Source organism: Numida meleagris, chromosome 1 (assembly GCF_002078875.1).
Source record: "Numida meleagris isolate 19003 breed g44 Domestic line chromosome 1, NumMel1.0, whole genome shotgun sequence".
In the NCBI taxonomy this organism is placed as follows: domain Eukaryota; kingdom Metazoa; phylum Chordata; class Aves; order Galliformes; family Numididae; genus Numida; species Numida meleagris.
Genome location: NC_034409.1, coordinates 166925159 through 166942840, shown reverse-complemented (window position 1 = coordinate 166942840; position 17682 = coordinate 166925159). Strand labels below are relative to the sequence as shown.

At 37.6% G+C, this 17682-nt stretch overlaps 1 protein-coding gene across 2 annotated transcripts in view; it reads right to left on the bottom strand.

Annotated features, from left to right (window-relative positions):
• FNDC3A (fibronectin type III domain containing 3A) overlaps positions 1 to 17682 on the bottom strand; it is a 114212-nt gene that overhangs the window by 10672 nt on the left and 85858 nt on the right. For both annotated transcript variants that reach the window (XM_021376315.1, XM_021376325.1), the window contains exons 13-22: positions 14521 to 14695; positions 13749 to 13835; positions 10957 to 11095; positions 9343 to 9411; positions 7484 to 7602; positions 5832 to 5937; positions 5569 to 5744; positions 4390 to 4503; positions 1691 to 1840; positions 1323 to 1606 (exon numbers count right to left, since the gene is read on the bottom strand). In XM_021376315.1, coding sequence (XP_021231990.1) covers positions 1323 to 1606; positions 1691 to 1840; positions 4390 to 4503; positions 5569 to 5744; positions 5832 to 5937; positions 7484 to 7602; positions 9343 to 9411; positions 10957 to 11095; positions 13749 to 13835; positions 14521 to 14695 — 1419 coding nt within the window. The remainder of the gene's footprint in view (positions 1 to 1322; positions 1607 to 1690; positions 1841 to 4389; positions 4504 to 5568; positions 5745 to 5831; positions 5938 to 7483; positions 7603 to 9342; positions 9412 to 10956; positions 11096 to 13748; positions 13836 to 14520; positions 14696 to 17682) is intronic.

The following is a 17682-nucleotide window of genomic DNA, read 5'->3' as shown; positions in this document are numbered from 1 at the left end:
GGGTACTCAATAGAAAACAATGTTGGCCAAGAAATTTATTTCCAAAAAGAAAAAAAACAGAAAACAGAAAAAAACTGATGCTAATCTACCGATCTCACAGGTAGCCATAGATAGCAATGTTTGTCTAATCTCGTTTTTCAAAGGCTAAGGTTCACATGTCTGAAATAGTATCTAGGTAACTGGAAAAAAGTAATCACAGTCATTCCATTCTAAAACAATCAACCACACAATTTCAAAACACTGGAACAGAATTGTGTGTGCAGGTTTATGAATAAGTATCTCTCCTTCACTACACTAACATTTAACATTAAGTTAATTTATTATAGCACAGAAATAAGGTTAATACATGCAATTTTTTATTTGGACAGAGATGACAGTCCAAGATGTATTCTATAAAAGCACTTTCGTGGGCAGAAGTGCAGAAGTATCTCTACAGTAGAACCTTCTCATTTTTCAGTTCGCTGATATGGAGAGCAACAGCTCTTTGTTTGCCAGCATTATTACTAAATAATTACAAAGCAAGCGAAAACATTTTAGTCCTGCATACAGCATTAAAAAGAAGGAAAATCAAATATTTATGGTTACAGAAAGTTACGTACCCAGAGTATATCTTAACTATACTGAAACCAGTGTGAGCTTAAAATTCTGACTTCAGTGAGACTGATACTCTCCTTTAGGTTTAAACACAGAAGATGTGTGTTTGTAACAAGAATGTAAAGTGCTTTCTGGCAGAATTATGGATCTCTACATTTATATTTTTCAGTAACTTTTATGTCAAACGTAAGGGATGATTTTGGTAACTGAAATTCTTCAATTAAATTTTAAATTGATTGATAGATTTTCAAACCAATGTTCTCAATGCTGACTGCCTCCCAAATACATGGTATTTCTGCAGAAATGACATTGCAAGATGTGATGAGCTGTTATTAGATCAGACAATCCAGTCAAAGACTGGATACGGTTCTTCCTTGAATGCATTTTACCTTGACAAACAGATTAGAAGCCATCTCTCTATAAAGCAAGCTGTCCAAAAATGGTTATGAATCTGAACCTGTAATGTGAATTCAATTAAACTGATGCATTAAGAGATGCATCAAATCTACCACAATAAACAAATTAAAATAAATTGTTCTAGAAACAAAATAAAACCAACAAAGCTCATCTATTTATGAAGATCATAATTACAGAGCTTCCTTTTCCTCCAGGGCTATCTACTAATACCTCTCCGAGAGTAAAGGTAGAGAATAAAAAACTCAATAGAAATAAAGGATCTGCTGCTGTGGAATATACATGAGACTTCTGAGTAGCTTTGCACAGCATACCTGTAGGTTGTATCTGGCTGTAAGCCATCTATAAAATAGCTCAGAACCTTCCCAACAGTTATTGGCTGCTTATCTCCAAAGTCTATGCTGTAGCCAATGATTTCAGACCCATGGTCACAAGGTTTTTCCCAACTTAGAGCAAGGCATGTGGAAGGAAAATAGTGTGGACTTTCCACTTCATCTTCACTTAGTCCCCGAAGACAAGTCACAACCGCAGGCACAGAGGCTGGAGTCATACATGCCACTACTTCACTGAAAGGGCCCGCACCCGCAATGTTCACTGCCTGCAAATGCAAAGCAGACCATGTTTTTATGGCAGAGACAATTCCTGTTTCCAGATTCCACTAGCCAAAGTTTTACATTTTTACCTGAACCCTGCAATAGTATATAGTGGCAGGCAAAAGTCCTTTCATTTCACAGCTGAGGCCAGGCCCACAATAAGAGACCTGCATGCATCCTTCCATACCACCCCATTCCAGTCGGTATTCCGTGACATCAGCTCCGTTACTCACTGGAACCTTTAAAATGGATACAAGTAGTCAGAAGTAACATTCACTGACTGAAAATGAATAAATAATCAACCCCCAAACTTACTACATCTCTTTGCTTTTTGTTTGTTTCTATAAATCAACAAGACTGTAGGTAACAGTGAGGCAGAGAGCTCTAAGGTCCACAGGAACGTTACCCTTCCCTTTCTTTCCTTATTTTTATTTTAATACAATACAAATACATCTGACTGCATTACTGGCCTTGGGTCATCTATACTTTAAAAACACAATTTATTATTGCAGACCACTCCGTACAAAGTAATTGTGATGTAGTTGCTTAAATACAGAGATGACCTAGCCTGTAAAATTTAGCTTAGGAACCAGAAAAGTCAATGGCAAGAGATGGTCTTCTTGAGAGGGTTATGGAAGGTACAGAAGTTTTCGCTGACTGGGTCTATAGTGCAGGGAGGACAATATGCAAATGCATGCTGCTGCTCATGTCTTCATCTTGCAGAACGAAGGACTCCTCCTCTGGAGCACATCATGGCTCTCCTGACTGGAAACCAGGCTGTAACAGTAGTGGGAAGCTGAAAATTGTGCACTGTCTTTTTCCAAGACAGAGTTGCAAAGCAGCTGGGATAGACAACTATACACCACCACAGACCTGGACTGAAATGCCTCCTCCAGCAGCCTGTTTTTCCTCACCATCTGCCCCAAACTTAGCCTCCCTATTTTTTGGGAGTTTTAATACTACATCAGCAATAGTCGTCTGAAATGCAGTTCAAACCACAGTCTCAACTAAGATATGACATTACAGAAAGGTATCAGTAGTCAGTACATTAATAAAGAAAAAAAAACAGCCCAAAACACCACAGAGAAAAAAATCTTAGATCATCAAGAAAACTGAAGGAGAATGATGCTGCTGTTTTGGACTAAATATTCCAAGAAAGCAATCATACCAAGCCAATTGTCCCAAGATGCCTTTTGCTTTCCCCTTTTTTGAAAGAGGAATATTCCCTACTTTCAGCATTATGCATGTGAAGATAAGTGACTCAGTATAAACAGAATTTCAAAGGATAACCTTTGATGTGATTGATAGACTCCCTTTCAAGTATTTGATATGCTGAAGGGTTCAGCTGCCAAAGGATTTCAGCAAGCAGGATCTGATACAAACCTCATGAAGTTCAACTAAGGCAAAGGCAAATTGAAAGCCCTGGACCTAGGATAGAACTGCACTGAGGCTGAGGAGCAAGCTTACCAAAAAAGAACCTGAAGTCCTGGTATGCAAGCTGAATGTGAGTCAGCAGTGTGTGCCTGACGAAGGCTAACTGCATAGTAGCTGAATTAACAGAAGAGTAGCAAGAAAGCTAAAAGGAATATGGTTCCCTTCTGTTTGGCACCTGTGGGGCTACATCTCTAGCACTCTGTCCAATCGTGGACTCCCCAGCACAGGACAGACATTGGCATACTGGAAGAAGCCTGGTAGAGGGCCACCAAAAGGGAGTGCACTAGAACGATTATTTGATACTAAGATGAGTTGGCTAAGAGGAAACTGCTGCCTTAAACTACTTACTGGGAGGCTACAAAGAAGACGCTGCCAAATTCTGCTTGGAGTTGCATAGTAGCAGCACAACAGGCAAAAGTCACACCTTGCAGTAAAGGATATTTTGACTGGACATAAAGGAAAAAAAATCCGCAGCATGATAGTTTACCCAGAAACAGTTTTGTGAAGCTGCAGAATCTTCATCCTTGGAGATAAGCAAAACATGGCTGGACAAGGCTCTGGGAAAGCTGATCTAAATGTGAAGTTAGCTGTGTTTTTGAAGAGAGAGTCCAGTCCTACATTAATTATTCTGTGACTCTATAAAGCAGGCATCTGAGATTGGCCAAATTATTTCTACCTGAGAGATTTTTAAGAGCTTTCTTCAGACTTCTTCATCTTGTAGGTGATATGACACACCCAGCAGGAAGCATGAACAATGCATTCCAAGTAAAACAAGTTTAATCTTTTTCTGTACAGTTCTGTAACCCAGATGATTGACTCCACCTCAAGCCATTGAAGAGCTCTGTTTAAACAGTGTTCTCAGAGAGAATCCTCCTGTTTAGCAGCCTTAGTTTTTTATCTATTGCATTTTTTTAATCAGACATCCAAATACTACGGGTTTATAGGAAGTCTGAGAGGCTTTTGCAACATTACTAGTGATGGAATTATATAAAATTAAATCAACTTATAAAAACAACAAATGTACAATAATCCATGGATGTATTTGCTCTGAGGAAACATAATTATATTAAAGAAAAGAATTTATAACAGCCTGCGTCACTCAAATCTAGTGCAGCCATTGTGGCAAAACTTAAACAAAGGAAGAAAGTAAGATCTCAGGTATCTGCAGGTTTCTAACTTACAACTGCCAAATCATGGTACGATGGATTACTTTTAAGGTTTTACCTACCAACCACGGCATAATCAGGTAAATGTGTTTAAAAATGTGATTAAAATACAGTCTAAAGCTTGTGAAGTTGAACTTAAAAATGCAGAAGACATCCATATTAAGACAGGTGTAACACTGCATCCTTACCTCCCAAGACACCTGGGCACATGCAGCAGACCTGCACGTCACTTGGGGGGGCTTGCACTGATCTGGTGGTCCAGGTGCTGTAGTAATTTCACATTTTTCCGAATAAGGTCCAAACTATTAAAAAGAGAATTGATATAACTAACAGGTAAAAAGAAAATTGCTGCTTTCTAAGAAAACAGTTTGCCACAGCAGAATCGTGTAAGAGCAGCCTGAAAGTTTGTACTGCTCACTTGCAAAATAAATCTTTGTGGACTGTGGATTTAGGATTTATTTCAGTATCTGACTATTCTCCAAAATAGCTGCAAGACTTGTCTCTATAGCCAATAAATTTAGCGCTTCAAACTCTCAAGCAGAAGGATTTGAAAGCACTTTCCTCTCTTTTGAAGTTACGTGTTTGCTACACCATAACAGAACACAATTTGTAACTGCCTATTTGTATTTAACTAAAAGAAAAAAAGGATTCCAAAAATGCTCCATCTATAAACTGCTCTTTGGGGGATTTAAAAATTAGCTCAGTGCATTAAAGCTTTAAGCTGCAGATCTTTCCACAGACAGCGTCAACTGGTGATGATAGCTTTCATGAAACAAACGCTATCAAACAAATGCAAGCTGCCCTGCCTCTGTCTTTAAATAAGGACTTTGGATACATAAGCAAATAATGCTTGTACTACAGCAACAATTGATTTAAACACATTTAATAACTCAACAAAAAAATAATCTTGCATCTGATAAAACATGACGCAGAAGTTAAACTAAATACTAAAAAAAAAACAGAAAATGCTTATTATCATGTTCTAGAACAGCAAGATACAGTAATAAAGGACAATCAACTTACAGAGCTGTATACAAAAAACAGTTTGCTACCTTACTTCACATAAGAATATTCAAGTTGCAACAATGCTCTGATAAAGTACTTAGCATTTCCTAACCTTTTCCCAATGCTACGATTCAGGTGTAAGACATAATTCAGCTGTTTTCTCTTTCTTTCCTTTAAAAATCCCTTTGTTCTAAACTGATGTTTAACTGTTCCCACACAGCAATAAGCTCTGTGAACCAAACAAATCTACATTAGGAAATCCTCATTTTGAAGCCACTTTAAAAATGCCTCCTACAAAAGAGAAGATGCTTAATAGGCATTGTACTCTCCTCAGTTAATTTCATTTCAGATTGCCTCCTTACCCCAGCCTTGTTAGCTGCTCGCAGTCTGAAGTTGTACGTCCTCCCCGGGAGAAGGCTGCCTACTGTGCATTCAACATCAGAGCCTTGGTAAACCTCTCTGTGTTCATCAGTTTCTGTCTGAAACATTTCCAGACCATAACAAGTAATGGGTGAGCCGCCATCTACCTGAGGTGGTCCTGAAAATAAGAAAGAAAAGCTTATTTAGTTTTAACACACAACATATTTTGATCCCTTATGCTCAGTAATGGTTGTAATAGAATTACCCCAGCGCAGCTGAATTTCTCTTGCTCTTGGTCTACCCTGTAGTCGTGGGGGCTGGCATGGACCAGGAACCACTGCTGGTGTCTGCACCAGTAAAGAATCAGATGCCTAGAAAGGAGAGAGAGATTAATGAAGACACCTATGCCAAAGCAAGCACTATCAATTATGTTACAAATAAAAGCACATACTTGAGTCAGGAATAGGTTCTTGCATTTCTTGAACCATATCCTCAATTACATGAAGATGCTTAAGTGATCTAGTATGTATTTGTTGTAATACTTGTATAAAACCTGCTACAGAGATTACACAATATGCAATATTAACTTTTGCCTTTGAGTTACTGTTATACAAGGGGTTAAAATAATAATAATGAAAAGGTATCATTACAAAGCTAGCACAGAAGTATATAGTTAAACTGCAATTTAATGGTTTCTAAAACCTCACTCCAAGAGCTGTACACTTCTTCATGTGCAAGAACCTCCTAGAAAGCCAAGTGGGCAGAAATATCCATCAGAAGTGATTAAGAAATGGAGATTTCAGCTTTTCACTACTTAGTAATACTTACTGTGTAAGTATTTGAAGTGTGCCAAAAAGTACATAGCAACATGCAACAGATGGCATTATCTATTCTGGATGCAGAAAGGAATGAGTCAGCTGTGGTGAGGGGTTATTAGCTTCAGTGCGATACAGAACAAATACGCCTCTTCTGGCCTGAAGTTGATAAGCCTTTTAGTTTACAACAGAGATGCAACTTACAGTCTTATTTCACAGCTGCTCTTTACATAGGTTCCAGTAGGAGCACATTAGAAAAATTTGCTGCTTTTCGGTTTCTTTGAAATGTATTATTTCACTGAGCAGCAGATGCTAGATAAAAAGTACAATGTTTCTCAGGAAACATATAGCCATGCCAAGCCTCAGAAAAGTTTTCCTTACATCTTTGTTTACTATCTTTCTGTTGATTTCCGACACTTTCAAAAAGTATTGCAAGTTTCTGAAAGTTACCTCCATCTGGGTTCTTGGTATTTATTCTAAAATAAAGTGAGAAAGGAGACCGGCAGATTGAAAATCTCCATGGACATAGGTACCCTTGTGAATGGGTGACTGGCAAATACACTGCCTTCCTCCTTCCCCTGTACAAAAAGCGTGCTGAGCTATGGCAAGAGCAAAAGCATCACAGCTGCATCAGCACTGAAGGAATCTCAATTTATTGTTAAGACAAGGTGGCTGTGGGCAGGACCGTCTTTGCAAGAGACTTCTATATGGAATTATTTCCTATAGCCTAACTCAGCTGCTTGGAGTACTACACTGATCACATGGAAGACATTAAATTTACATTGATGCCTTCAGTTAGGACTTAGGAAAAGTCATTTTCACTTTACTAACATGTTGCACAGGAAAATACATAGTATTTTTTCTGTAAATAAGAACAATCACTTAAAGCAAAATATACCATCAGAAGAGAATACTTGCATTTATTTCTTAAAGAAGTAGGCAGAAACTTGAAACACTATGCACCAATAATGGGATTTCTTCGAGGTTCTGATGGCGATTTTGTCAGGCATTTCTGTACAACTATTCCTCTGACAATATTTATACACAGCTGGATCACGTTTTCTTAAAGATTTGTATTAGAAACTACATTAGCTAATATTACCGTGCTCTGGCCTCCTTCCCCAATGCAATATACACGTAAGCGATAGGAACAACCAGGATTCAGTCGATCACACAAATGTTCCCTCGCAGCTCCGCTGTATATTGTGTCCCACTTGTTTCCTGAAAGGTAAGGAATAAGTGTGCAATGAGCCAAGGTGTGATTTGCCACACTTCAGTATCCTCAACACACCAAATAAATGCTTGCCTGGTGTTTATGAAAAAAAAAAAAAATTAAAAGCTTGTTTTGTGTGTCCTGTAGAAAGTTCCAGTTGCTTCACAGTTTCCTATACAAGCTTGTGTAGATCTGCAAAGTAAAATATCTCCCTTATTTGGTATTTACACTAAATAAGAAAGCATTTACTTTAAAAAGGTAATTATTACTGGGCCAGCAAGCATATTTAAACATCATAACCAAATAAATAGGAAAGACAGAACAGCAAAAATTTCCACGGAAAAAAACCTTTTAATTACATCACGTATATCCATCTTGCATATTGTCACTACAGCTTGAAATTGATCAAGCTTGTTTCTGAGTTTCTGAATGGCTCAGCACCACCTAGAACACTTGATTTCATTCTCTTCTCTTCAGCCAGATTCTTAAATAAGAACCTCTTCAGCATTCTCCCTGTCTCTCTCTGAACCATTTATCTGGGAAACAGGAGCCTTTAAATTAAATCTACAACAATTCAACCCATCACAGAATATAGAAGGCTACAAATGAAATGCAATGCACAGCTCATTGCATCTGCATGAAAGGCTCAGGTAAACCATTCTACAAGTGACTTAATGTAGACATGCAACACAGTAAGGAAGAGACAGATTAAATTCTGAAAGAACCATGGCTGACACCTATGGCAGATTTACTGTTACAATTAGGAGACAGTGTGCTGTCTTAACCTGACAGCAACAGAGGTATGAACTTTCATTATCAGTACAATCATGTTCCTGAATACAAGTAAGGCTACTTAAAAGGTTTAGATTTTCAAATAATTTAGTTGGATAGTTTTATGCCCAATTAAGAAATATGTATGACAGAACATAAAGGCAAATAGTAGAAAAACTTCTCCGAAAGAGTGGTCAGGTGCTGGAATGGGCTGCCCAGGGAGGTGGTGGAGTCACCGTCCCTGGAGGTATTCAAGAAATGTTTAGATGTGGTACTGAGGGATATGGTTTAGTGGTGAAATATTGGTGGTAGGTGGAGGTGGACTGGATGATCTTGGAGGTCTTTTGCAACCTTGGTGATTCTATGATTCTATGAAAAAAAATTACAAGGGTAGCGAAGCACTGGCACTGGCTGCCCAGAGAGGTGGTGGATGCCCTGTCCCTGGAGACATCCAAGGTCAGGCTGGATGGGGCTCTGAGCACCTGATGGAACTGTAGGTGTCGCTGCTGATTGTAGGGAATTTGGTCCAGATGCCCTTTGAAGGTCTCTTCAAAGTCAAACAATGCTGCAATTCTGATTCTAAACAACTTTTTCTGGCTACACCACTGTTCCCATTTAATAGCAGTGAATGGAACACTGGTGATTCATTCATCGATCACACATGCAACAAAGCTAAGTGGCCCTTTCTTGCCCTTTAAACATCTGAAATGCATCATTTCATTCCAAAACAGAACACACCTAAGTGAAAGGTTAAACAGAGCAGCTCTTCTGACACAGTTTTGTGGCATTTTCTTTCTAATCCAGAGAAAGAAAGCTTCCTGTGTACAGGAATCAACAACCTCATTTTTAAAATTACTGTCTCTTGCAATGATATTTGCTATCATATTACATATTTTACCCTTTCCACAACTTACAACTAAATGGGTGCATACAAAAAAGATCACAGCTGAATGCCAACACATACTCCTAGTTCTTACCATTAGAGCCTTCAGAGATTTCTACAACGTATGTATTTATTGCTGCTCCTCCATTGTCTTTTGGCGGATCTACGAAAAAAAAGCAATATTCCAACTAAGCAGGTTAAATTAAATTGTTTTGTAGCTTTTGGGAAGAATTTCAAAAAGGAAAAATTGTCACCCCACAGGAAATGAGTGCTTTTTTTACCCAGTTGGCCGTAACATCCTGCATCCCAGTTCGGACAGCTGCAAATCATTCAAGTCTTCCACTATTCAAAGCTGCCAGATCATAACCCCACTATCATCTACAGATGATGTGTGACAAGTGAATTAGGCACCTGGGAAATGCCACAGGAAACATTTCTGTTTCCAGCTGAAGTGCTGCGGAAGGCTGCCTGCTTATAGTTTCAGGGTCAGAGATCCTAACGATCCTTTAATATGGGCTGCAGAGTGGAAGAAGACTGCCATGTTTACAAGTAAGAACATATCAAAATATTTTAAGGAAAGCATTCAAAAAAGCTAAATATTCTGGGAGAGAACAGAAGTCAGGAGTTCTGTACCAAAAACTTAATCTCTTAAATTTTTAATATAGCAATAGAAATCAGTATCCTCCTTAGTACAATATTCAAGGAAAACACAGGAAACTACAGAACTATCTTTGGCATAATCCTACTACTCTTTCTCAGAGCTGACTTACGGAACAGTAAAATTACAATACTGTGGGAAAGCAACATTTCTGACAAATATAGAGGCAGCTTAATACTTGAATACAGAAGGGCACTGCTGCTGTAACATTACATTATGTATATGCTGGATGAAAGGATGTTGGCTCTGAGGCAAGCGTTACATATCACATCACACTTGCTAAATAAAATAAGATTTATTACATAGCACATTACACTTCTTTGGTTGGAAGGTAGCAGTTAATTTACTCCAAATGAAAAATGAAGCATTCGTATTATTTATCACTCATGAAAAAAAATAAGGAGTACTACAAAACTATTAAAAATTCCCTATTTAAATAGATATTTTAGACAGTTTCCTTTTTACAAATTAGATATTTCTAATAACTTCATACATCATACAAGGTAAGAAATGTAATTGCTTGTAACAATAACTAAAATCCTCAACCACTTGGTTTTCTGCTACAGCACTATATCACAGTACTGCTTCACCTTCTCTTGTTTCACTGCATAAGGGTGGAAAAACTAACCCTGAGGAAAAGTTTCTCAAGATCCCTAATGAAAAAAAATATACATATCAAGCATTTTAGAGAGAGGAGTTGAGCTTGGGCGTTTTTTTTTTTAATGAAAATCCTGACAATTTCATAGCATCTACTTTTTAAACCAGAGTAACATTAACTTCTTAGTACACCAATTAACACTACTGGTTTTTTTTTTAAATACTGCACTCCACTGCAGTATCAGTTCCTATTACAACTGATACATTACTCTTCTCAATAATCACACTATTACTCTGCCACCATAGGCATTTTTTACCTGTATTTTTCTCCTAGTTGACTGAAGCTCTTTACAGTTGACTGAAGTGTTACTGAAGTAAAATCTGTCCTTCTACCTACAAACGTACATAAAATACAGAGGACAAAGTATAAACTGAGCTGGACAATATTCTTACCCCAGACTATTTTGAAACTCTGTGCATGGATTTTTCCCTTCACTGAGGGTTTTGAAGGTGCTCCAGGCTTGTCTGGGCAAGTAGTATAGTCTACTGTCTCACTTGGACTGCTTTTCCCTTCTGAATTATAGGCAATGACCTGTAAATATACAGAAATTATTATAAATACAGAACAAATGTACCGGTATGCCATTCAGTGCTAATGATAAGAACAAATTAACTTATGTGTATACAGCTAAATAATATATCATCAGGAGGAATGAATCTATTATGATTTCATTTCATATTATGATACCATTTCACAGTTTTTTATTAGTCCTACAGTTAGTCAACCACTATGCTGAAATTAAAAGTACCTGTGTATTGCCAGGAAAAAAAAGAATCCTTAAAAAAAAAACAAACAAAAAAAACTAGTAATGGTGAAGTTGGAACAAACAAACCAAGCCAAACCAAACCAAACAAACAAAAATCAAATAATCTTCCATATTCTCCAAATTTCAAATGTTGGTGTATAAGTGTAAGTTAGGCTTCTTCTCAGGGTATTAAACCAGCCTGACTCTAAAAGGTAGTTAGGACATGCAGCTCTCAATTTAGTACAAACCACTTTATTCCAAATGAAGGATTTGAAGACTTAATTTTTTAAAACTAAGAGACTCAGAAATCACTCAGGTCTAACAACTACTCCTTTTTTCATTGCACTTTTGCAGGACTACAGGATCCTGGTGAGAGCAAGCCAGCAATGTACCCCTGGCAGCAGTGAAGGTAGACTGTTTCACAGCCTGCATCAGCAAGGCTTTAGCTAGCAGAGCAAGCGATGTGATTATGCCACTCCAATCAGCATCATTTAGGCCAAACTTAGGACACTATTCCCAGTTTTGGTACTCCCAGTTCAAGAGACACTCAGAAACTGGAGAGTGCAGAAGACCAGCACGATGATTACAGAACTGGAGAACAAGATATGGGAGGAAAGGCTGAAAAACTTGAGTTTACTCTGCCTAGCAAATCTAAGTTTCAGTGAGGGGGATCTAATCACAGCCTTCTAGAACACAAGAAGCAGTTAAAGAAAATATGAAACCACACCTTTGGCAAGGATATGTGATGCCAGGACAAAAGACAACGGGCACAAATGTGTCAGGGAAAATTCTGGCTCGATATAAAAAAATAAAATAATCACCATGAGGGCAGGCTGCCCAGCAAAAAGAAAAATCTCCCTAGCTGAAAATACCAAAGTCTCAGCTCAACAGGGCTAGAACAGGGTTAAAAAGCCTGAGGTCTCTTCCAACCTAGACTTGTCTGTGATTCTAAGAAAACAAACTGTTGCTATTCTCTACTTCCTAGTTGTGCAGTTAATTTATCATGTATTCCAATCTGTTCCTAGCAAAAATCTAAGCAACCTAAAAATAGATGTATATTTTGCTTTTATATTTATTTAAGAATTGAACAGAATCGAAATGATAGGAGTGATGTCACTACAGCTTGAGAAAAGGAAATGTGAGCTAACATGCTTCTTAGACATTCTCCTGATAGAGTTTACAAGATTAACAATCATCTGTTTGTTTTTCTGCCATACAAATGAAGTTAAAAAGGCAGTTGGTATTTACGTATCATAATAAGGTTTCCAATGGTTACAAAGTTTCTTTCAAAAGCCTTAAGGAATATTACTACTAATTAAGTCTTTCTCCTGTATAATAAAAATTAAAGACCTGATTAGCACAGAATTTGTTTCTCCTTTATGCCCTATGAAAGTGAACACTTTTGCTAACAGTTTTGTTACAAAAACTGTAGTACAAATGTTGATTCTTTATTTTAATGATAAACTTAGGATGCTGAAGTTAACTACGTACTTACTAATAATGATGTATATGATTCACATACAGGGTTACTTCCAAAGGAAAACTATAATAAGTACTGCAAAAGCTAGTTCCAAGGTACTTAGCTGTTTTTTAGCTTGAATACATGTATAGCCATAACAGTGGTACAATCCTAAGAATATACTGTAAATTTTAAATCACATAAGCATTAAGTTATGGATAAGTACCATAAGATTAATGCCTACTGTAACCTTTTCTGCTTCTGAAATAGTAATATTCAGAGCTGTAAAATACTTGCTGTAATTTCAAAAGGAGTACTTACGCGTATTAGACTCAAAACAAACACAGCAAGTGCTAAACTGCTCCCTCTCATATTGTTAAGAGATGCTGTTCTTAAGCAGCTCCCACTTCTTGCTTACAAAATAGTTGTTTAGGTGTACACAAGACAACAACTGTGGACATTTCTTCCCCTAACAGACTGGAGACCATTCTGATTCTGCTTCATACTGTGGGACACACATTAAGTTTGATCCAAAAGTCATGCTACTGTTCAAGCGTGACTTGATCCTGAGCTAGCAAGTTAAGACCTTCAAAATGTAAGAATGGACTCAGCACCACAGGAATATCAGTGATTTACTCACTTGGGTTCAAGCATTACATAGCACTGATACACTTTTTTTTTTTTAAATCAAAGTTGCCCCTTACCCTAACGGTTTGAGATGTTTACTGTCTACCTAAGAACTAAGTAATACTACCTGTGTAACACATTTCAAGATGCCTGCAATGGAGCTATGCCCTTTCAGAGGTTCACAAACTTCTACAGAGATGACCAATAAAGCAATGAGACGATAGTTTTAGGAGAGAGACTGGCTTCAAATTTGGTTTCCCTTCAAGTAAGTCAATGAGTCAAACTTCGTTCAAAAAGAGACCCAAACAACCAAAGGAAGCCACTCAAAAACCCAAGTACGTGAAAAATCTTACCCTAAACTTGTATTTTGTACTACGCCTCAAATTCTTCACTGTGTAGGTAAGATCGTCGCCATCATATTTTGGCTTGAAACCATAGCCCTGCAGAATCAAACAGCAGTACTTGAAACATTATATCTGTATATTATAGACCAGATTCTGTAACATCGTTCATGTAAATAAATTACTGCATCGTAGAGTGTAATTGTTTTATGTTTCTCTGACAAAGTAATTAAGTCTAACTTCATTGTGTAAACACAAGATATTTCATTTCTACCATGTGTATCTGCTGTACATGGAAGCCAAGTATAAAAATAAGGGTGGGGTGAGGGAGGATATGAATTAACCATTCTCCAATTCTGAAGAGGAGAAAAGAAAAATAAAGAAAAGTGCACAGCGTCAAGAGAAATTACACCTAACATTTTCCAGGGGTAAAACAAAGGTGCTGATGCTGAAATAGCATCTAAGGGGACTGCACTTCATCTTGCAATTACTTTGACCCACTCTTACAGAGCTTAGCTTTCACAAGCAAAATCACAACGTTAAAAGTAGTCTAGAAGTCTGCAGGATTAGAATTTAATACAAATGACAATTACTGTTGCGTTAGAAAGAAGAAAGCTAAGTGATGTGGTCACTGCAATGACAACTCATTAGTTTTGCTTCAGAAAACACAGTTCCTTGTAGAATGTTCTAGCAAAAATAATCGCTGTTACATTTAAATACAATGATGTATCAAACACACACTACAATTTCTTTTTTAAAACGAGAGTAAATATTTTAAACTTACTGAGTTCTCATCCTCCATCTCTAGTATATACGAAATTCCTTCATCTGACGGTGTTCCTGAGGGTTTTGTCCACTGTAGGGATAACCAAGTAACTCCAGCATTAATCAGCAAAGGACTTGCTGGTGTAGTTGGGGCAGTGCCTGAGGTATGATACAGGACTTCTTCACTAAAACCACTGTGTATAATAAAACAGGCAGTATGTAAAACTAACCAGACACAATAACTGATATCTAGAGAAACATCATTCTTACTAAACACAGCTATGACAATTTCTTGGATATGTACACAGCTGGAAATTGGTACATGCAGATGACTTAACCTGCCCATGAAATCTATTGGTTATAAACAATTTGAATGACGTTAACATACTCATAATTGAAAGATTCCTGCGTATGACATAATTACAATGTTTTGCTAACCAAAATGTTCTGCTTTTACGTATCATTTCTCTAAAGCAGAAGAGCTCTGTGGGAAACAGAGTACTAAAGCCTATTCAGAATAAAAATATGAAAATATAGAAACATATATGGGAAGGCCCCAAAGTAATCTTTGCTTCCCAGCCAACAATCGATGCAAGTTATGATGTGCTTCAAGTATACTCCGAAGTGTTAGTGTCTATAGCGATTCAGAAAATGACAGACTATTGTTATTCAATGTTAAGTTTCTTCAAGAGTTGCCAATATGAAAGTAGAGTGTACAATAGACAGTCTCCAAACACAACTTTTAACCTTATCTGATGACTCTTAGGTAGGCCTTGAAGTGAAAATACAAGTAAGTTACAGAAAGAGAGCTAGTGTGAAACAGAGGCATGCAAAAGCCAGTACATGGGTCATCACACAAACAGCTAGATGACAAAAAAATTGTTCTCAGCTGGTGTTTATTCAGAAATTTGCTGCTTCTACATAACATCTGAAGAAACACTTGTAGGCTTGAGAGCTTGTCTAGTTTTTCTGTAAACTGTATGAAACTAATGTCAAATACATAACCTTAATCTAAAAGCTACACATCCCTGAAGTGAGCATCAGGAAGCCCTGAAAATAGAATTCTTTGTGTGGCGTGAATAGCAGAACCAGTTAAAGACCTTGTGTGTCCAAATCTGACATTCCTAAAAATCAAAATACAAAGACACCTTGATGTTACTTTCTCTGTTACTGAAACTACATTATAATATCACACAAGTTGTAAACTTTGGTCTGCTCTGGAGTCTTTTTGGCATTTAAAAAATATCTCCCAGACAATACCTTATCAAAGATGTCAATAGCATCCAAAGCAGACATGAAATCTGTGTGGACATGTAGATTGTGAAATACACTGCAAAGCAGGAAATGACAAAGTGCAAAGCAAGAGAAAACTTTAAAGTGGGGAGTAGTACTTTTTTTTTTCTTGCAAAAAGTTACAAGCAATTAATTATCTGAACTGAAAATGATGTGACACTTACCATCTACCTACTGAGAAAAAAGTTCCACCATTACATACGTGGGCTAAGAAAGAATGAAGAGAGGCTGGACAGATACTAAGCCTATCTCTGCTGACAAACAACTACTGAAGCACTTCACAAGCAGATGCAAGGAAAGAAAAAAACCAGACCATTTAGAAAGCCTTAATCTCTGAACCACTCCAAAATCCACTGCAATCAACTAAAAGAGTTCCAGTAATTCTCATGTGTGAATTGCTCTTAAACATTTCACTTAGAGCACAATAATACTACATTCTTTAAAATAGATTTTATTTTTCCAGGTCTGTTTGTGGTCAGAACTAAATTTAAAAATACGAGTAACTCAAAGGTAGAATATCCTCTCTTGTTGGTAAAATCATTTAGCCAAAATTCAGTCTTCAGATACCTAAGGTTTTCAGCATAATTCATAAGGAATAAATTGGCACTCTACATCAGTAAACATCATTTCAAGAGACTTCTTAATTCAGTAATACCACAAAGACAATATAGTGTATCTTTACAAGGCTATGAAATACAGATTAAGAAATCTATTTGATGTGATTAGTTTAAAAAGGGTACTTAACTGATCACTGTCCTCCAATGCAGAAGGATCACTGTTCTCCTTCTGCTTACACCGCAGCAGTGTTCATTTAATGTCTGTGGGTACTCCTAGAGGGTACCTTTACAGTCAGAAGGAACCAGGCAACAGGAAGAGAACTTGAGCACCAAATCCTGCTTAACTGCCATCTCACTCCCTGCCTACTTTTTCGAACAGTTTCAATTAAATCTCATCAAGACAAGTGCAGGAGCAACTAGGAGAACAGTTCATTCCAGAAACATCTTCCAGAAGGCAGTAACGTAAGAAAGACTCTGTTGGAGCACTCTGAAAGTCAATCTAGCCCACTATAGAGTCCTCTGCCAGTGACCCAAAGCAGGAGCCTAAGGAAAGACATAAGAACAGATGCTGTATGCAACACATTCCCTGGGTACTCTCTAAAGCCTCCCAACACACGTGTCTGAGACCTCCTGAGGCAGCTGTAACTTCCACGTATTCAGCCTGCAGAAGATTTCTTCTATCCAGCATGAATTACACCCTTGGGTCTGGCTCCCTATTTTTAAACTGTGTTTTGATGCTGTCCAAGCAGGCACTGCTCCCTCCAACACTCCCTTGTGCCAACTGAAGGACACGCAGCACACAATCGATGTTACAAAAACACCACTCTGGTCAGCTGTAGCACAATGCTCAAAATATTTCAAACACTGATTTATAAAAAAAAAAAAACAAATGAAAAATGGCCATTTTACACCTATAGCTAGAGTAGCCTTGATTTTCTACCACATAGGACCTAAAGGTCCAAGGGCGGGACACAGTGTAGGCACAGGCAGCCTTCTCTAGGGATAATGAGTGCTAGTAGTGACAGTGTTAGCCAGCCTTATCACTTCACCAGAGGATCGAAAAGCATTATCAAGAGCTAATGCATCCAGCAGCGTAAGTCTAACCTGACAACATATTATTTTTGTTTTGTGTTTTTGAGTTCTTACTTCTATTCTCTCCTGAAGTCAGATGTCATTCATTCACAAATTAAAAACAAATTTGGGCGCTTTATAACTTCTGAAAAGTAGAAATTAAAAATAATAACCACATATGCTAAGCATTTATAATAAGCCCTGGAAGCTCAAAAGAATTCAGAGGTGTGGTAGTGTTATATTCTGCTCATTTCCCACAG